The 20,592-nt window shown below is 46.9% G+C and overlaps 1 protein-coding gene across 2 annotated transcripts; it reads right to left on the reverse strand.

Annotated features, from left to right (window-relative positions):
• Positions 1 to 7,357: 7,357 nt before the first annotated feature.
• On the reverse strand, positions 7,358 to 18,792 carry EIF4H (eukaryotic translation initiation factor 4H). Of its 2 annotated transcripts, XM_054287308.1 has the most exons (7): positions 18,679 to 18,792; positions 13,246 to 13,427; positions 12,266 to 12,330; positions 12,058 to 12,157; positions 11,334 to 11,399; positions 9,351 to 9,509; positions 7,358 to 9,227 (listed from the first exon to the last, which is right to left on the reverse strand). In XM_054287308.1, the coding sequence occupies exons 1-7, from the start codon at positions 18,735 to 18,737 to the stop codon at positions 9,091 to 9,093; spliced, it is 768 nt and encodes a 255-aa protein (XP_054143283.1). In that variant the 5' UTR covers positions 18,738 to 18,792; the 3' UTR covers positions 7,358 to 9,090. The 2 variants fall into 2 exon arrangements, with proteins under 2 accessions (XP_054143283.1, XP_054143284.1); XM_054287309.1 differs by lacking the exon at positions 11,334 to 11,399 and having other exon boundaries at positions 18,679 to 18,791.
• Positions 18,793 to 20,592: the final 1,800 nt, after the last annotated feature.

Genomic DNA, 20,592 nt, shown 5'->3' on the forward strand with positions numbered 1-20,592 from the left:
TGAAATAAATACATTCATATCCATGATGCCAGTCAGCCCTGAAATCAATGGAAAACCCAGGAAGTGTAGTTTGAATTATCTATTTTTATTTTTAAGGGCTGGGCTTTGGAGGGGGAGCAGCGTGGGCAGGACCACAGGCAGGAGCCAGAAGGACCACGCAGGGATGAGGGAATCTCAGCACAGGCTGAACCTCCCAGAATATTTTAGAAGACGGGAATGCAGAAATAATGTCATTAAACCCACGCTGGCATCAGCAGATGGACGAGGAGAGGTGAATTACAGTGCTGTAAAACAGAAATCCCAGGTTGTGAGGGGTGGGCTCCTCTCAGAGGGGTCTAAAATGCTGCTGGGAGGAGAGAGGTGGGAATTCCTGCCTTGGAGCTGGTGTGGCCAGGAGCAGCACTGAGGGGGCACATCCACCAGGATGCTTTTCAGAGAGGTTTCACAGGGATTACCCTGAGCCTCTTTAAAGGTCACCAAGGTCTGGGGTGGCATCTGAGCCCACTGGGACACCCCAATGTCCCCACACAGCCCCTCCGAGCGCTCTCCCTGCCCACCCTGCGTCCCTCACCCACCTTACCCCGGCTCAGCCGCTGTCCCTGGGGTGTCCCAGCTCCTCCAGCTGCTCCAGCTCCTCCAGCTGCTCCAGCTGCCGGGGCTGGAGCTGGCTCCCGCAGGGCTCGTTGCACTTCTGGTTTCCTGTCCCCTGTGAATCACCAACCCCAACATCCGCTGCCCGGCCCCAGAGGCGACGCCTGCACGAACCCACCGGGGTCACTTTGTGTCCTGTGGGGAGAGCAGGAGGCCTGGGCAGCGTGGGGCCACACACAGCAAGCGCTGGAGCCACTTCCCTTGAGCTTCAGGTGCTCTTGGGGTGCCCCACAAAAGCTGAGGGTTCCTTTCAGCAAAGAGGAATGAACGATGCTGCGCGCTGGAAGCCGCAGGTGCCGCCAGGAAAAGCTCAAAGCAGGAACAGCAAACTGCAAAATCCCTCTCTGGGGTTTGTGGAAAAGATGGGGACAATTACAAAGGCAGCAAACAGCCTGAGGTCACTGCTGCCAAAGCTGCACCTCCTGTCCAGTGCTGTCAGAATAAAACCAGCTCTAACGCTGCAGCATAATTGGCACAATTTCACTTCACTCCTGAAAAAAGCAATTCCTCAAATGTTTTGGTGCTTGAGGGCTCATGAATTCCCTATTGGGAATTTCTGCATTGGCTTAAAGCCCTGCCACAGTCCATGACACTAGAACCCTGCTCAGGCACTAGGGAAGTCTGCACACACTCATCAATGTGTAGCTGTACAAGAGCCACGGGGCACACGAGTTACAACCATAAACAAAACATTTCATGCTGCTCTCACCAAGGCTCTACAAAGCCTCTCTGACATGTAAATTGCTCAGTAAAAGGAAATTTCGTTATATTTAAATTAGGGCAGCCACCTACGCCCAGCTCTCTGTGCAAGGAGGTGACTCTTCATCAAAAAATTATTAAGGAGCCAACAGGATACGATTTTTGCAACTCTGTGATGAAATCTGGCTGTCAAACTTTCAGAGGAAACATTGCTTCAATAAGATAATTATCCACTGTATGTGCAAATAGACTTTCTCTCTTCCAATTCTAACCTGAGATGCAAAAATAATGCACATTCCAGACAAAATCTGGGTGCTGAAGCCTGTCTTGAAATCAGTATAATCTGAACAAAAGATAAAAAGAGGCAGACTCAGCTTTAATTTCTCACGTGGTTTCTGGGTGGTCTCTGTGTAAAGGACATTGCAAAATGTGAAATGTTTCTTTCACTGCCAAAAGAGTTGTTACAAAATTGGAATTTCTAGCAGAGGTCTTGGCAATTATAGTTTATTACCAGCTTTCTAACAGGGTTTTTACATGTTCACACATAAGCTGACAACAGAAGTTTTGCAAAAGAGTTCTTTATAGCAGAACTGATACTCAAAATATGCTGGAGACATTTAAAGTTCATCTTTTGTACCCAAAATCAATTTCACCAGGAACAGCCACTGCTAAAAAGGTGCCACATATTTGTTTACAGGTCCTCTGGTGGGTGTCAGCTCCAAGTGAGCCTCAGTGCTGCGGTGTGGACATTGTCCTGGCTGGCTGGGCATCGTTCTTGTGTTGGTTCCCAAATGTCCCCTGAGGGACACTGAGCCTCCCCAGGGCAGCAGCAGCTGCTCTGTGCCCAAGCAGTGACACAGCAGGGTCACCCCAGCGTGAGGTGGCAGCTCTTGGGCAGAGGGGTGCCCTTCACAGCCATCAGTCCTCTGCAGAGGCCAACCACCCTGATGGAGGGTAATTAGTGCAGCAGCACACATCTTTGTGTGGATCCCATCTCCCTCATTCACTTTTCTCCCAAGAAGAGCTGCCTGTAAAGGTTTAGGGTGAACCCTCACCCCGAGCACTTCCCAGCACAGCCACAGGTCCTGCTCTTCATGAGGCCAGATCAGCTCTCCTCCAGCACACACAAAATGACCCTCAGGTCAAACCCAGCTGGGGAAACCCCCATGGAACCCCTCTGCCTCATCCAGACCTGCTGCTAGAAACAAGTTCTGATTTGACAGAAGGAGCAGCACGTTTTTATCAACTGCAGTGAGTTACAGAAACACCACATTGTAATTTCACCGTTCGTGTTCTTTTCAAAGCTCACCCATTTCAACTTGGGTTTGTTTTCCCCCTATAACATAGTTCCTACTCCTTCAGGAAGGTTCACCAGTTAACCTAATCCCCTTCTTCACCTTTTGATACAAAGCTGACAAGCTGCAGAGAGATCTCTTGGGTCCAGAAAACTCATCAGAACCCATCTTCTACCCAGCTCAGCTTACCTGGCCCTGGGATGCCAAATGCCCTGAGGGCTGATTTACATTATTTCAAATAAAGGTGGGGGCTGCTCAGAGACCAGCTGACTTTGCTGGAATCAGCTGTTGTGACTAACCCTGATCAAAAATCAGCAGTGAAACAAGGACTGGGAAACAAGGCATCATCGAAACTCCTCCTTCTGCACAAACACACTCAATGCTGGAAGGTTTGAGAAAGCTCCAATATGTTTTTTAATCTCCAACAGGCTCCAAGCTCACCAGCTTTGCAAGTCAAGCATTGCTGTGCAGCAGCATCCAGCCCCTCTTGCTTTGGGACAGAAGGAGCTTGTGCCTCATCCTAACCACTAACTGGGATTACACTGCATTCCATTTGCTCAGCAACATTTTCACAGCAGCTCTAACTCAAGCCACATCTTGGAGGGAATTTTCTGCTGTGCTGAAGTAGTGCTTTGTATTCACCAAGAAACTTTTCTCCCTGCTGGAGTGGAAGGAGCTTTTCCCAGGCAAAGGGGAAGCGCTGCCTCCTCCCCTGCCCCAGCTGCACGTGGGCTCTCTCTGAGCTGAAACTGAAAGTGGCTCTGTTCCTGCTGAAGGAAAATAAATGCTGCTACCCAGTGGAAAGTCATCTCACAGCCAGGGTGCCTGGGTGCCTCACAAAACTTTGGCCAAGCAAACTTTGCAAAGAGTAATCCCAAACATCCCTCTGGTACAAAGCTTCCCTTTCTTATCCTGCTGAGTTCATCCTTGTGGACACAATAATCCTTAAATTCGAAGACAAAAACCTAGAAGGTTTGAATGCTTTTATTTGAATTTTTTATACAGCAATACAAATTATACAGATTTGTTACAGTACAGATTTTGCAGGGGTTTATAGAGGTACTTTGTGAGTTTTTGGTTTATTTAAAAGAAAGAGGCAGATCTCGGGAGCACGGTGACATGAACAGAACAATCTTGTGGTAGGAGGCAAATCCTGACCACAGGGAACATTAACCTGGCTGAAACCTACTGGGCAGAAAGGTGTGGTAGCATTCCCAGCACTAACATCCCAAAAACATCAACCCTGGGATACTCTAGAGCTTTACACAGGAATTGTGAGCACACAGGTGAGAGGGTTGTTCCTGTAACAGTGCTGAAAGTCCTCGAAGCCCTTGGATGCACTTTGCTGCAGAGGGGACAGAACTGAGGGAAGCTGATGTCACACTGAACCTGCTGCTGAGCAGGTGATGGCACAGAACAGAGCTGGAAAAGGAAACCAGAAAATGCTTCAGATGTAGTCAAACAGGTACAGTGAGATGAGGAACACGATTTCAGATCTAATGATGCTGACACCATGTGCCCACCGAGACACCAGCAGAACCTAATGGCTCGTGTCTTGTGTCCCCCTGGGGTTCCTGTGAGCACACCCAGGAGAACAGCAGAGCTTCCCTGCAGGCCCTAATGCACAGGAGAGGGGCTGAACACAGAATGCCATCAAGGTATTGCTATTACTGATGTGCATCAGGCTTCAGAGTCAAGTGTCTGGCACTGAAGGATTAAAGCCTTTCAGCAAGCAGGGTCAAAAATATGATTACACCATCCTAAATGCTCCTATTCAGTTTGGTTTATACTGCTACAGCAAGTGCTATCACAAACAACAGAATAAATTACAGATTATATAAATAAAATGTATGCACCAAATAAAAGATGTGTCTCTGCCCCTTCTAATATACTTTGTTCCTGCAGTGGGTAAGAGACATTAAAGAGGAGGGAGATGAGAAAATTCCACTCTCAGCTAGAAATCAAATTCTTTTTCAGTCACAGAAATTCCCCTTTCTAAAAATTTAAGACAAGCAACACCAACTAAATTGCATCCCGAGAATCCATCCCAGGGAAGCCCTTGAGAAGTACAAAGGTAACTGAACATTCTACACTAGAATATGCTGGAATAGGCAAGCAGTCCCTTTCCTGCAGAGCCTTTGCACTCCACTGGTAGTGAAACACAGAAACCATCAGAATGTAAAACATCAACTTAACACAGATTTCAAGATGCTCAGTGTTAACAGCTCCTCTCCCCTGCTCTTGCTGAGAGTGCAAATAACCACCAGACAGCTTCTGTGCACAGGGAGGGGATGGGGCTGGCACAGAAAACCTGTGACTGTGCCTTGGAGCCACCTGACACACAGAGCCTGTGTCCAGAACACACCCAGGGGAACAGGGGGTTCCAGCAAAGTCACTCCCAGCAGATTTGTCCAAAGCAGACAGCAGGACAAGGGCTGCTATGCAAGCTGCAACATGCCAGCACTCTCTGGTTAAAGAGGTTGCACATATATTCCAAATTTTGCTGGCTTTAGTATTAAATCTTTCCTGCAAAGAGGAAGGGTTGCAATATTACAGGATTTGCTCTAAAATTCTCACAGTTTTATAATCTTTCCTGAAGACAAGTCAGCAGCCAGTACTACAGGTAGCAAATGCTTCTACTAGGCTATGTACTAAAGTCAGGATTGAAACTATAACAGTGTTCTTAAGTTAGAAGTATCAGTATCATCCAAAACTGCCCTGGCACAGCAAGCTTGGCCACAATCATCATCAGCCCTGGGACACCTGGAGAACTTCAGAAACTCAGTCAGCTCTGGGGATTCAGAGCAGACTGGTGAGCAAGTTATTGCTGCTTTAGGAAGGTCAGTAAGCCACATTTGAGGGCACAAATTTAATGTGACTCTACCATCACCAGCCCATCACTGAGTGTGTGAACACTCCTCCACCTCCTTCCTCAGCCACCAGAACAACCCTGACAGCCACAAGCACAAAGAGCCCCCTCAGAAGTTGCTCCAGGCTTGCAGAGCCCAGTGAGTCAGCAACACACCCGTGCCAGCACTGGGTGCTGCCCTGAGGACTGGGATGAGCTCTCCCAGGGCATTCCTGGACTCAGGAGTTCAGTGGGGGTTATTTTTTGCTGGTTGACAGCAGAGTTTTACATTAAATGCTACTGTCCACTGCTGCAGGGTCCAGCAGCTCCTCCACACTCCCACCGTCCCCACTTGCAACCAAACTGGAGTAACAGGCAAAGCACTTCTACAGTAGCAAAGCAAACTTGGCTTCAGTTCCAAAACCTGCCTGGTGCCTTCCTGCCTTCAGTTCTGTTTATTTTTCTAAGTTTAAGCTGGAAGAAAGCACTGCACAGCTACCAGAAATAACTCAGTGAGAGCATGAACAGCCACAAAGTGAATGATCCATTTGCTACACTGCTGGTGCCTCCTCAGTCTGGGCTTTGCCATGCCAGGCTTAGCTTTAAGCAGCAGGTAAATTTAAGCATCACAGGTTAAACCTCAACTGCTTTTCCTGGTAGGATAGGAAGAAAATAATCTTGCTTTCTCCTACAAAACTTAAATGCCACATCCATATATTTAATATAATTAACTGTTAAACAAAAGCTGGTTTGAAAAGCCTCTGCACAGGAAAATTTTCATCCACTGAATTTTTGAAGGAGGGAAAGAAAAAGGACTGGAGGAGTCTGACCCTGAGCCACATAGGAAGCACAGTGTGGAATGCTCAAAGAAACCAGGCAATGCATGAATGTTTGCAGATGAAAAATTACTGAAAAAAAGAAAGATGACACAATGATTTTGGATTAGGCTGCATTCACTAGTGTGGAACCATTAACCAAAGCAGTATTAGCAGATACAGAAAAAGCCATCTAGAACTAAGATGACCCATTTGCCACCTCTCTCACTCATCAGGGATCCTTTTCTCCATGCAGTGATGAAATCCCTGCTTCCAGCAGCACCAGTTTGGCAGAGCAGCTGTGGGTAAGTGTGGCAAGAGCTGCAGGGACCAGCTCTCAGCCAGCCCTGCTCCTGAGGGTGACAGGCAGGACAGCCAGGGCAGGACACACCCAGACTGGGATTCTGCTCAGGCTGTGCTGAGAGCAGCTCTAAAGAGGATGGACTGAGTAGCTGGAAGCAGGAACACTTCCCGTCCTTTGAGGCCATGGAAAGCAGTAAAACCAGCAGGGAGGTCAGAGCTCATTTCCTCAATAAAAACACAGCTCTGCCTCTTTCAGCTTCCCCTGCAGTGCATGAAAGCACAGCCACAGCCCAGGGCAGCAGCCTCCCTAACCAGGATGGCTCCTGGGGAATGGGGCAGCTGGAAAAGGCTGGAGGAAGTTGGCAGAACAGCAGCACTGACCCTTTACTGTCTCAGCACTCACTGCAAGGACACAGCCTGCCTGGTGCTGGCCACAGGGCAGCAGCACCCCCCTGGAGCACAGCCTGATCAGCTGCACCACCTGCACACTGCAGGAACTCCAAATCCCACCTTAGCAATGCATCAAGTGACACTGAAGTCACAGGACAAACAAGTTGGGCTCATTTCCACCCATAATTAATTTTTACTTCACTGTTCCAGCACTCTTTAGATTAGATTCCTCCCCTTTATCTTTTCCTCTTCCCCCCCTTATTTTGTATCAAAATGGGACAAATTAACACAATATTCAAAAACTGAGGGGGGGGAAAAACATGGTAGAGTAGACTCAAATAAAGACCAATGTTAAATATTACTTAATGTTTTCTTTTATTTAAAAGATCATTCACAAAATACCATATCCATAAATTTATTTTGTTATGAAGCAGAATGTGCTAAGTGTTTGGAATTCTTTTTTTTTTTTCCTTTGTTTTTACATTTAAAAGTCAACTGTCTTGACTAGAAGTGAGTTTTTTATATGGGAATTTGTTCTTAAAATCTTTTCCACATTGAAGATGTAAATAGATCAATTATTGGTTTGGAATACAACCACACAAATGCATGTCTGTCTTAAATTAAGTATTAGTGTTAGACAAATGGTTCTTATCTCAGAAGCAGATTAAGTGAAAGGCAGAAAGAAGGAAAGAGTAGTTCTGTAAATTGCTGGGACTCTGACTTACAATGGGAACCTTAGGGAAGAAATTCATCACTAGCAGTGGTGCTGGTAGTGGGGCAGCCGTGCTTCCAACCTCCTCTTGTAAGTACTCTGGGGTGCTGGCTGGTTTCTCTGAAGGCTCTCAGCACTGGCAATGGGGGCCCAAGCTTTTCCCATACACTGGACATGTCCAAACTTCAGTGTGGTAGAACCAGGATTTGGTTTTCAAAATGAATGATCTCTCCTTTTGCTTCAGCCTCCCCTCCCTCCTCCCGCACAACACCGACAAGAAAACATTTCAAGGGAAGAGAGGTGTAGTAACAAGGGATGCTTTTTACCCAAACTTCTACATGAGAATCTATAGCAGAAAGATTTCTAATCTGCCCATTTTCAAGGTATTCTGAAAGCTGAGGTCCTAAAACTGTACCCCACTGGGCAAAGAAATACAGGGGATAGTGACGATCAAATACTGCATGGCAAAGTATACACTCCTTCAACAAAAATAAAAAAGTCAATTTTATTTGTAGAAACTTCATTTAAAAATTTACCAAACATGTAAAACCCAAAAAAGTAAGCAGAAAGAGCCAGTGAGCAGTTGTGCTCAAACAGGCATGGCTTTGCAGCACTAACCTTGAGCTCAGAGTTGTAGTAGCATCATACCATTTGGAAGTCAGGAGCCAGCAGGAAGAGGCTGCTGGCAGAGGCTTTTTCCATACTGATTCTACCAGCTCTTCACCAGGCTTGCCAGGCAAGGCATCCTTTAAATTGATCCTTCCTGGCAACCCATGTGAAAGGGCAGCTGCCCCCCTTAGCTTCATAAGGGGCTCTGCTGTGAACAGTGACTATCACCAATTGTCAGAAATGGTATTTCACTACTTGGTTAGAACTGTAAATTTCTGTTCAACTCATCTGGACTCTTCAGTTTTCCTCTTCAGAGCCACAGCAATACAGAACGAGACATGCAAGTCAGAAGAGGAACACTGAGGAAGTAAAAGGAAACAATACAGGGAAATAACTAAGTCTAACCTGTGCTTCTAAAGTAAAACAAACCCAGAAAGGAAGAAGTGAAGCAGCACCTTTGTCCAGAGACCTCCACACCTGTGGAAGCAGCCACACTGCCTTATCTACTGGCAACTGTGCTGCTTGGAAGGAAACAGAAGAGGGAAACTCAGCACAAAGCAGGCACTAGATACAGCAAAGCCAAGAACGTACTAAAAACCACTTGTTAACAGCTGACATGCATTCACAAGCTCTGTGTTTTCGGTTTCAAAGAGGACAAATACCAGATGGCAGGAATGGTAAACTGCAGGGTTGACATTCCAGCAGAGCTAGTCACTCTGTACTGTCTTGCTTTTTCTCCCGCCTCCCCATTCCCTCTCAACCCCAAACTCAGTCGTGTTCTTTTACTACTTCCTCCCGGGGCTTGGCTCCTCCGAAGATGGCAGAGTTTGGATTGGCTACTTGATTGAGGGGAGTATCGACTGTTCGAGGTTTGAGCTGGAGCCGGGGCCTCTGCGCTCGCTCCTCTGAAAGGGAAAACATTGCACCTGTGAGATCTGCCTGGCTGGGCAGGAGCTTCAACTGACAACGAAACCAGGAGTGTGTCTCCTTTGAGGAGGAAGAGCAAGGCACACAGAGCAGGATTTTACCTTCTGTTGGCTCTCTGAAGTCCATGGAAGAGCCACGAAGGGGAGGCCCATCTCTGAAGCGACCGGTACCACCGCTCCCCATGGAGGCACCCGGTGGCCGCCGGTCCCCGGGGCGGGTTCCTCTACCCCGGCCTCCCAGGAAGTCATCATCCTTGAATCCTGAAGATGGAACACAGTGAATTTAAAGAGCATCTTTTGCAATGTATTTAATCTAGATTTATCTGGATGACTGGAAAGCCATGCTAGTCACCGCTGTCAGTCCAAGGTGGTGCACTCAGAGCCTTTGTCTGCAGACAGATTGTTTCACAGAGCTCTAGCACCTTCTGGAGGAGCTGCTCGGGTTCCATTTGAAACCAAGGATACTATGCCAAGTTCAGAAAGTGCTTTATCCACTTAGAGCCTTATTGGAGTGTTGGAGAGTGGATCAAGTGAGTTTAAAATATGAACCTTGGCTGCAATTTGAGTTTGTTAACATTAGATGAGTTGAGAGACAGCACTACAGAGCAGTACTCAGACAGTACTCAGAGTACTTCCATAGCCAGATCATCACACTGGCTACAGCCTTAGCATGAAATCCACAGGAGCAAATTGGAAAATAGCTGGGGAGTAGTGAAATACACCTATAAAACAGAGTAAAACCCCAGGGCTGCTTAGCTGTACTATAAACTGGCCAGGCATGGGGGGGGGGAAGACAAAACTGACATTTCTTCAGTTTATGTATCACAAAAAAGAAGTAAATCAAGAACTATCTATCACTGACCAGAGTTCCAGTCTGTACCACTGATTACCCTTGAGTATCTGTTCAAGCCCCCACTGCCTGCATTTCAGTGGGAGGAGGATACTTCAGGCTATCAGCACACAGAATACACTCAGATTTTCAGAAGCTGCCTGGAAGAGAAAGTTGTTTGGTTCCCAAATGAGATTGCCAAATACTGAAGTGGAAAGAAAAGAGTTGCAGAGCTGTCCCTTACTTACTTCAGTGCCAAACAAGCCATCTTTAAAGACTTGATCTAGAGCAAGGCTGTACAACCTGAGAAGAAAAGCTTTTGTAGCAGCTAAAACTGAAATGCTAAACTTTTGGCTCACAAATCACTCATCCAGCATTTAACAGGCTGAAATGCATCCACATTTGGAGAAGCTGCCAAGGAAGGTATGAAGCTGTGACACAGAATGCTTAGCTCCAAAGGCAGGTTAAGCACAGCACTGCAGCAAGCTCCTCTCTCCAGCACCATGCTCCAATCCATGCTGGGGACAAGGGCACACTTTGCTTCTCCTGCATCCTTCATTCCACTCACGCAGAGACCAGACATTGCAAAGTTGTACTTGCCAACATCTCTCCATCAGAAAATGGACCAAACCCATGAGTTCAGAGGACAAAAGCAATTGTGTAATGCCACCTTGCATTCTAATAGCTGGAACTGACTGGAAGTTAAGAGCAAACCCAGTGGCTCTGTCACTGCCTCCACTCAGCAAGCTCAGTCATTTGCTGCAGTTGCATTACCAAACAGGCCTAAAAGTCCAGGAACATTTTGCATTTACAAGTGCTTTGGAACACTAATCTGACTTTGGAGAAGTCAGTTACTTCAGGGACACACATATAATGACATCACATCTCCTTGAGAAGATGAAAGCCTCTGCTCTGAGACAGTATCAGCCTTCCTACATGATCTGTCTGTTTCTGCTACTATTCAGAAATTTACTTAGTTGTATGCTTGAGAAATGCTTAAAACAGTCACCCACAGGCTACACCTGGACAAGAATTCTGTCATTTATGGCTGTTTCACAGAATTTTCTATTGAGACATTATTCTATTTGCTCTCAAAGCAACAGAAGATTCCCCATGAGGAATCTCATCACAGCTGCAGGATGTTCAAAGTTGGTACATACAGTAGAGTCAATCAAACCAGTAATGGTGACAAATGAAAATGAAAACATTTCAGTGCCTTTTAGGCTTCCTTTCTGTATAAGTGTTAATACTGATACCAGAATTGAAGTCATCTCTGGACTCCCATCCACCTCCTCTGGATTCTCTGGAACCTCCTCCCATTCCTAGGAAAAAAGCCACAATTGTGTTCAAGTCTGAAGCTGTGGGAAAGACTGAGCAAGGGAACACCAAACCAATGTTTCAGTCCTTCAATATTCAAAGTTATGCTGCTGGAAAATCCTTTTCTTTTGGTACAACCAAGTTCCATTGCACAGGAACAAACAGCCACCAAGAATGAGTGGCCAGAAAAGTTTCTTTAGTGCACATTCAATGGAAACCTCTGGTGAGTCTGGTTCAACCAACCTTCAACTACAGGCAAGAATGTTTTTACACTGGAACAAGAGACATACTCCAAAAATTAGCACTTGTCTACATGTGCTTACTCACTTTTCATACATCATCATAAAATAGTAGCAGATCAGACTGTTGGGCTTATGATTGTCCTCTGCAAGACACAACATATTAGGAGGGGTATTGGTCTCACTTCCTGGGTTAGGAGTGACAACACATCCAGCCTTTGGACACAAAGCACAGCTAAATTTCAGACACCTCAGGAGCAGCAGCAGCAGCTGGTTAGAAACACATACAGATTTACATACAAAACTTCACCTTTCAATATCATCTTCGTGTTCACTTGCATGCCTTGTCTCAGCATTAGTCAGCACCAGAAGCCATAACTACAACCATCATATTTAAGAAGCTACTTAGAAAAATGGAAGTCACCTCTGTCATCAGGCCCGCCACCTTTTCTGAAGCCAAAGCCACCTTTATCCTGTTTCCTGCCTTCTGCTATGTCCACTCGGAGTGACCGGTCACCCAAAAGCTGTTAAATCAAGGGGAGAATCTGTTCAGCATGTATCAAAAGGGCTGCCAAAGAGTGAGAGACTTCTGCTTGTCTTTGGTTTCACAAATTAATTGCAAGTGTACTTACTGCACCATCGTATGTAAGAGCTTCCTTGAGTGACTCCACCTCATCGAACTCTACGTAACAAAATCCTGGAAGAAACAAATCTCAAGTTAACAGCACTTTAAAAAGCCTTTGTAAGAGGCTGCTCCTCTTGCATGCCTGCTAATAGCTTCCTTCTCTTTTAAACATGAGTTGTGATGTGTACAAACAAGATGCACAAGGCTTAGAAACAAATCATCATCAACAATGAACACATTTACCTGCACCTGTTAATGATGGGGCAAATCCTGAAAGAGACCTCTGGGCACTCTGTGAATGCCAAAAGCCTAATTCCCTTTTTCACAGAGTTCTCATTATAGATTAGTTCCAATCTATGCCTTCAGACAGCTATTCAGTTGAATACTGACACTTCATTCTTAGAGTTTTTAAACAAGAAATTGAAACACCTATGTGGTCAGCAGTGTGATTTTGTGTCATCACATCATTTAGTGGATTAACTCCTTTTCAAAGGCACTCTGTTATCCAAGGTAAGCCTCTTCCATCTCTTAAAGGAACTTACAAACATAGTCCATTTTCTCCAAACAATTCCCACAGCAGTTGAATTTGCATCCTCTAAAACAACTGCCTGAATGGGTTATCTACTTGCCTTTTCTCCCTGTCTACTAAAAAAAGACAGGGCTGAAGCAATGAGAATCTTCTGATGTAATTACTCAGTACTTAAGGTCATAGGATTTAAGGGGGTCAGCTCTGGTAGAACTCATACCAGATAAGGTTTGAGAAAGTTCTGCTATGTCAGGGCAAATATTGACTCCTCCCTCAGGTTACTCTGTATCTCGGGATGATGAAACAGTGACTCTCATTCAAATGATACACTTACACATATCAGTGAATAAGAAAATCTGCATAAATCAACATAAAAGCAGAAGACTGTGCTTTAGACTGAAATTCCCTTTTAAAGTGACTTTCTTTCCTACTAATTTTTCATTAGAGCTCTGAACACTCACCTTTAAATTTGTCTGTTTCCTTGTCTCTGACTAGTCGTACGCTCCTTATGCTGAGATCCTTGAAAATGGCATCTATGTCTCCCTGGACAGTGTTGAAGGGCAGATTTCCCACATAGGCTGTGAAGGGGGGCTCTGTTGGCAGCTCTTTATTTCTGCGGGAACCAAGGCCACCTCCACGAGACCTGTTGGGAAAAGCACACAGTCCCTCTGGAGCTGCACAGCACAGCTGCTCTTTGGGGCCCTGCCCAGCTGCTGTGTTCAGCTGCAAGTCCATTTTCCCACAGCTCTGCTCAGTTTTTCTCTCCTTCTGCCTGTAGCTGCCACCTGAAGTGCTGCTCAACTCCTTTGCAGTCTCACCTGATGCAGTACTGCAGTGGGAAATGAATACATTACCAGGTGAACTCATTAATGAAGTGATAAATGAACTTCTTAATCCACAATTTATTAAGGAAAGCAACCTAAGGTTACCTCTAATGTCCCCTGCTCAAAAACATTACCTCTAAAAAAACCCCATTGTGGAATCAATTTTAAGAATAATTTATGGCAATGAAGAAATGTATAGCACAGGTTTGTCAGCTTATCTGGAAATTAAGCTGGATCCAATGCTTTTAACTAAAGAGTACATTACCAACACCCACTCCACAATAACCCAAATTATCTCAGCAACATTTAACTGAAGAGAAACACCTTCTCCTAATCCTGAAGCTGTGGCCATAATTGTTGAATATCTGGACTAGAATGTTTTGAACTGAACACAAAATAAATTTGGTTGAACAAGGGGTTCTGAGGCAGGAAATAATCACGTGCTCTCTGGATGCCCACTCCTTTTGTCTTGTGAATTACAGAGGTAAACTGGGTGGTCCTTTCCTGTCTTGTCCCTCAGTACCAGTGAAACTCTTGGCACTGTGTGCTGAGGAACTAAATGGTACCAGCTAAATTCTTTACTCTACTAATGTAACACATCTGTGTGAACTTCCTGCAGAGCCCAATCTTCAAAAGCCAACCTGGAATTTCTGTACAGAGAGCAAGGTAGATACAGGGCAACCTGAAGTCAAAGCTCCTAGACTTGTAAACTATAGGATGCCACTGGTTCCAGCACCATTTGTCCCACATGAGCAACCTCTGACCTTTACCTGAAATATCTGCTTACTACTCTGTCCATCCTCTCTTTATCACCTTTGTTCTACTAGGCCTTGCTTGTGTCTGTTCCCTTTCCCTGAGGCTCCCTGTGCATTTAAAACCATGGTGGAACACAACCTGTACCAAAGCAGGATTTGCCAATCTGACCAATTAAATAGCTGCAGAGTCCTTCCTAAAATCCAGAAGGTCAAATAATTTTATCATTTCCTTTTATCCTGGCTGGTTGCATGCAGTCAAAAAAATCCATTGGGCAAGCAAGGTCCTTGACAGTATTTTTTTCATTCAAGAATAAATATTTTACTACTAATGAATCAGATAATACATTAAGCTTGAATAAGATTCCTTAACTCTTCTAGGTGAGCCTGTCATTTGTGCCTTATTTAGCAGCTCCATGCAAGAATCATTTGTCACCAACACTATCAACAGGCTGCTAAATCTACTTGAATCACAATCTACATATCTTTAATTAGCGTCCACCCAGGTTTGCATTTTAGCATTTTTGACAATATTCCTCATCTGCCTTTGTCTCACTAACAAGTCAAAAACATACTGGAGAACTAAAGCTGTAATAGTTTGGAATTACTTTAGTCAGAAGGCTGAGTTTTAAGGAGGAACTCCAAGAAAGCTGAATTGCTGCTCTAAATAATCCCATAATACATAGAATCAGTTCCATGCCTTTGTCCTCATTTATCATTTACAGCATTAGGAACAGCTATTAACATACCACACATTTAACTTGCATCCTAAAAAGAAAATCTTAATGTTTATGTGCTCCAGGAACATCAGAATTGAGTTCCAAAGGAGCATTCTCTCCTTGCACAGATGCTCAGGACATTCCCTGAGCTGCCAGTCACCCAAAAACCCAGCCTGGAGTTGAGTCCATGGCCAGACCAACAAGGTGGTCAGGACTGCAAAGAGCCCTTTGGATTGAGAAGGGGAACAAGGGCTGGAGCTACCACTTCCATCAGCTCCATTTGGGCCACTTCTAAAACCACACTCTCAATCCCCAAAAGGATTTTCTGGGCTACAGACAAACCTCCTTTCTCCCATGGGCTGCATGTGTGGAAATCCATGCCCTATTGTGCAATCCAGACTGATTTTAAAGCCAAAAAATTAAATATTTTTCTCCAATTTGATATTAAGGCTTTGGTTATCAAATATATAACTACACCTTTAGTATTTAGTTTCCATTTGAAGGTCAATAACTGAGTTGCAAACCAAGTTTCTTATGGAACTCAGGTACAGCAACAGAAGAAGAAACTGTTTCTGTACTTCCCTACATTTTTTCCATCACTGAAACAGTGAAATAAAAGGGCTGACTTCAGTAACCAAACAATGAGATTGGAAGAAGATTCTCTCATTTGCAACAAAGTAGGACAAAAGTAAAAAAATAATTGAAAACACATCTGAACTAGGCAAACCAGATTTCTGAATGAATATCTGCACTTCTCTAAACTTCTTCTTAGACACAATTAGGTAATAATAATTATTATGTCATCTTACTTTGAGAATCTGAAAGACATGACTTGATTTCCTTGTCAGAAAAGCAAAGCAGAAAGCTGAAGAGGAAAGCTTGCTTCTAACAACACTTAAATAATTAAACTTTGGTGGGCTGAGTTAATTACTTTGGCTATACTGGATAGAAAACAACTCAACTCCCATCTTAAAGCCATTCTTTTGCAAAGTTGAGTTAGGTCTCCAGAAAAGATCTGCCACAAGTTCAAAATGAAGGCTGTTTTGAAAGCCAGTATCTGAGTTAAAGAGCCTTCCCCTAGAGATCAAAGCTCAAGATTTGCCTTTTGCACAGCACACAGACAAAGGCCTGCCCTGGGTTTGACATCTGAGCTCTCAGGGCAGCACCAGGATCAGCAGGGTGACAGTGCCACCCCCCAAAACCACAACACCAAATTCAAACCCAATTTATTCCAGCAACCCAGGACATGTCTGGAGTAAGATTCAGATGTCTTCAGCAAATTGCTTACCCCAGCCTAAGAATGAGGAGTAATCTTTGAATCCTAGATGGGTAAGACAGAGGATCCAAGCTGCCAGAAGCACAAAGACCAACTCCTCATTTTCACTGACCTGTGCAGAACTCCAGCAGGTGAATCTCAACCTTTAGTAGGGAGCCCAGCACTTCCAGCCACACCTAAATAAACAGCCTAGCAGTGAGTTAGGAGTGATAAACACTCCCCTTCTGTCAACTCTGAGAAGCTCTACAGACAGTTTCAGTTTCAACTAGGCCTTGGTATACTTACCTACAGGTTTTCCTGTCAAATTCTGGGCTCCAAAACACTTTCTAAAAAGCTTCTAGTAAGCCTTTTTGTCGTTTATGTCAGCATCACACTCTTCACCAGGAATAAAGTGACTTTTTCAAGTGATTTCATAATAACCCCCAATGTTATGATTCAGCTTTTAGTCAGTGCATCACTGAACACCTCAGGTGCAGCAAATCCCATCTCATCACACCAGTCATATCTTGATGCTGTTCCACCATTATTTTGATGATGGTAAGAGGCAGATAACTCCCATATGTCAGAACCTGTCGGGCACTGATTTCCCATCTGTCACACTGAAATCCTGTGCTCACTCACTATGTACACACTAAAGGTTGTGCAAAATGCAACTTCCACAAAAACTGCTACACCTCAGCTGAGGTTACACTGTTCCTACAGTCCCAGAGTGCCTAAAATGAGCAGGAGCCACTTCAAATTAACATGGGATTCTTTAATCAGAGCCTTCAAGAACAGTCATGTTTTCATTATGCTTCATATACTACAGGACTTCATACAATGTACACAGAGAGTAAACTCTGAGTTAGCTATTAGTAACTTAACAGTGATAACAATAAATTAGATAGAGGTATACACTGGACTCTAATATTGGTAGTATCTGATGTTTAGAACTGCAGGTAAATTAGAATAAGCACATTTTCTTACCTGTATACACATCTACTGATTTGCAGGATGCCTTTAGTTCACCAAGCAAGGATCCACATCTTCCCTGACAGGAAATTTAAGTTCTCTTACAGGAACCTGAATAACGTTTTACCTGGCATTTTATTACTTCACAAATATGCCTACACTGACTAGATACAGTGTGCAGCAATATCTGAGTTTATAAACAGTCAAGTATCACTTTAGGCTGCTGGCAAGGCTATTTTGTTACAGAATTTAAAAAAATAACAGAAACGAGAGTGGTTACATCATCTGTTTGCTCTGGGCCATCTCTGAATTAAACACAAAGGGTATCAGTGCATGAAAATGAGCTTGAAAAGCTTAAAGTGTTAAGAGTCCTTCCAAAGACAAAAAAAACTTACTGCTGTTCTAACTCCAGCAGCTCCTCCCTGCTGCCTAAAGAGTCTGAAACGAAACCAAGTTATTTATCTAAGAGCAGAAAAGGACACGAACACACTTTTGATCAGGAAATACAACCTGGAAGATTAGATTATACAGTAACACACGTGGGAAATTTGCTTACAAAGAAGTTTATTCCATAGATTTATGTCTATTATTTTATGTCAGAGAAACTTGTAACAGCACCAGCCTCCAAAAAAAATCAATTGTTTGATTGCACCTTCCTAGCTTGATTAACACAAACTTCTAATTGCGGGTTTTGTCTCTGTGGCTCCTCCCCTAAACACTCTTCAGCAAAGAGACGAGACAAGCCCGATTCCTCGGGATCAGGGATTTGCAGTCAGCACCCGGAGCCCCGGATAACGCAGGCTCCCGGCGCCACTCCGCTCTTTGCGGAGACACCACAAAGGGCTCCCGTTTCCTCCCGCCGCAGGCACCGCAGCGCTGCCCGCTCCCGGGGCCGCCTCGGGCCCCGCTCGGCCCTTCGGGGCCGTTCCCTCCGCCCATCCCGGCCCCGCACAGCTCCTCACGGCCTCCCTTGGCTCCGGCCCAGCACCTCCCTAAATCCCCCCCTGCACTCGCCTCCGGGACGGCGGGAACAGCGACCCCCCCCTTCCTCCCGCCCCTCCCGAGCCGCCCGGGCCCGGATCCTGCGGCCACGGCCGGGACCCCCCCGGAGCGCAGCCCCCGCCCCGCCGCACAAAGCGGGGCAGAGGAAGAGCACCCCCGGCCCCGCGGGAGGGCGGGCGGGGGGCAGAACGAGCCCAAACAGTTCCCAGAGGCGGCGCCCCAGTCCCGCAACCCCCGCCCGCCATCCCCGCCGAGCGGGGCAGGCCTGGCCCCGCGGCCGCGCCCCCGCCTCGCGCGGCCGGGGCCGCTGCTCCCCGCTGCCGCCCCAGCTACGGGGGGAGCCCCGAGCGCCGCCCCCGGCCCCGCTCACCCGCGGCCGCCGCCGAAGCTGCTGTAGGCCCGGTCGTCGTAGGGATCGAAATCCGCCATCGCCGCCGCGGCCTCGTCCCCGTGCGAGCGTGACAGGACCGCGCCCGAGGACCCCGCAACGCTTATATACGGCGGCGCGCGGGCCGGGGCTGCCCCGCGCGGTGCCTGCCTCCAGCTCCCCGCCCCGCCGGGGCTGTCCGCGCTGCTGCCTGTTGGGAGGCGCACGGCGCGGCTCGCTCGCGTCGGCTCTGGGACGGGATCCGCCCGGGGGTGCGCTCGGTGTCTGCTCTGCGATCTGCGCGGGATTTACCCGCGGCTCCGCCCAGGATCTGCTCCGGTTCTGCCGGAGGATCTGCCTGGGATGTGCCCGGTGTCTGTGGGGGATCGCCCCGGGGATCTGCCCGGGCTGCGCTCCGGTGAGCGTTGGACGCTCCAGTGCTGATCCAGGGCCAGCCCGCGGCTCTCGCTCCCCGAGCATCCCGCTGTCGCTGCGGGCAGGGATCACAGGGCTCATGGAAATGGATCCTGCTCCAGGTGTCACAGTCATCCACAGTGATCACAGGGATGGATCCTGCCCCGGGGTCATTCCCTGCACTCCCGCGCGTGTCTGGCAGCCACACGCAGTGTTCACAGGGCTGCTGGAGGATAGTGCTGGATTTTATTGCAAATTACGACAACGGGCTGTACACGAGAGCTTCACAGTCTCCTTAAAAAATACCATTTGTACCAGCTGGTTTGTCTCCTTTTCCCAGGCCACAGTTTAATGTTTTCTAATAAAACCACACCACAGATTCGCATAGGATAACCAACAATGCCTACGCCTCGTGTCCCTGGCCCTGCGCTGCCGATCCCCGCAGGCTTTGCCCCTCTGTCCCGGGCCAGCCCGCGGGGACAGGATCCAGCCCGGATCCTGGATCGCAGTCTCCCTCCAGGAACACGAACCGGGTGAGGGAATCCCGGGAGCCCTCGGGGCAGGGCAGAGAAGGAGGAATGAGTCCTGCGGAGGAGCAGGGCTGGGGGCCAGGGAGGGAACGTGGCGCTGAGGGGAGCGGGCTGTGGTAAAATGTGGAGTATGTCAAGATTATCTTAAGTAGTAATGTTCTTTAATGTAAGATCTTTGCATGCTTTTAGCAAGAAGGAGACCCAAGCCGTGGGGCAGCCAGCAGTCAGCATCACTTTCTCAAGGACATCCTGGAAATAATGAGCATGAAGGATGTAGTAAATTCGGATTTTGGTGTAAGTCTGTGTATACTTTGCTAATTTAGGAGAAGACTATTATAGCTGATCTATGTCCATTATAATTCTAAAGACCCTGTGAAGACCCTTCCCCTCAGCATGTGGGGAACTTCTTCAAGTTAGCTGAGGTTATGCAACTTGCAAATTACAAATCAATCCCGATACATGGGCAGTACTTGGAAAGTTACTAACTCTGAACTGAGTATAAACAATGGAGTGAAAAGCCCGGTGGGGCGTGCTGGATTTGTGGAACACCACGGAGCACCGTGGCTCGCGCAACTCTGATATAACCCATCAATGTGTCCATCGAGTGTGTCACGACTGGTTGCGGCACTCCGGGAAAGCAATCCGAATTTGTGGGATGAGGGGTTGAGGGAGCTGGGTGGAAAGGGCGGCCATGAGGGAAACGGGGTCTGAGGGGACAGGGCTGGGAAGGGCAGCCATGAGAACAACGGAGTCTGAGGGGACAGGGGTGGGAAAGGCGGCCATGAGGGGAGCGGAGTCTGAGGGGACAGGGGTGGGAAGGGCGGCCATGAGGGGAGCGGGGTCTGAGGGGCCGGGAGGCGCCGAGGGGAGTGGGCTGAAGGGTCATGAGGCGCTGAGGGGAGCCGGGCCGAAGGGCCGTGAGAAGCTGAGGCATGGCCATGAGGGAGCGGCACTGAGGTACCGGGGGGACCGA

The sequence above is a fragment of the Melozone crissalis genome, unplaced genomic scaffold (genome assembly GCF_028551555.1).
Source record: "Melozone crissalis strain CALT ecotype California unplaced genomic scaffold, PUWL_Pcris_2 ptg000057l_1, whole genome shotgun sequence".
Classification (NCBI taxonomy): Eukaryota; Metazoa; Chordata; class Aves; order Passeriformes; family Passerellidae; genus Melozone; species Melozone crissalis.

Excerpts from the sequence above, each read along its gene's own strand:
- EIF4H (XM_054287308.1), bottom strand. The coding sequence starts at position 18,737 with ATGGCGGATTTCGATCCCTACGACGACCGGGCCTACAGCAGCTTCGGC. Across the intron at positions 11,400-12,057 it reads TGGCGGGCCTGATGACAGAG|GAATGGGAGGAGGTTCCAGA; the intron begins GTGACTTCCATT and ends CTTTTTTCCTAG. Across the intron at positions 9,510-11,333 it reads CAGAGATGACTTCAATTCTG|GATTCAAGGATGATGACTTC; the intron begins GTATCAGTATTA and ends TTCCATCTTCAG.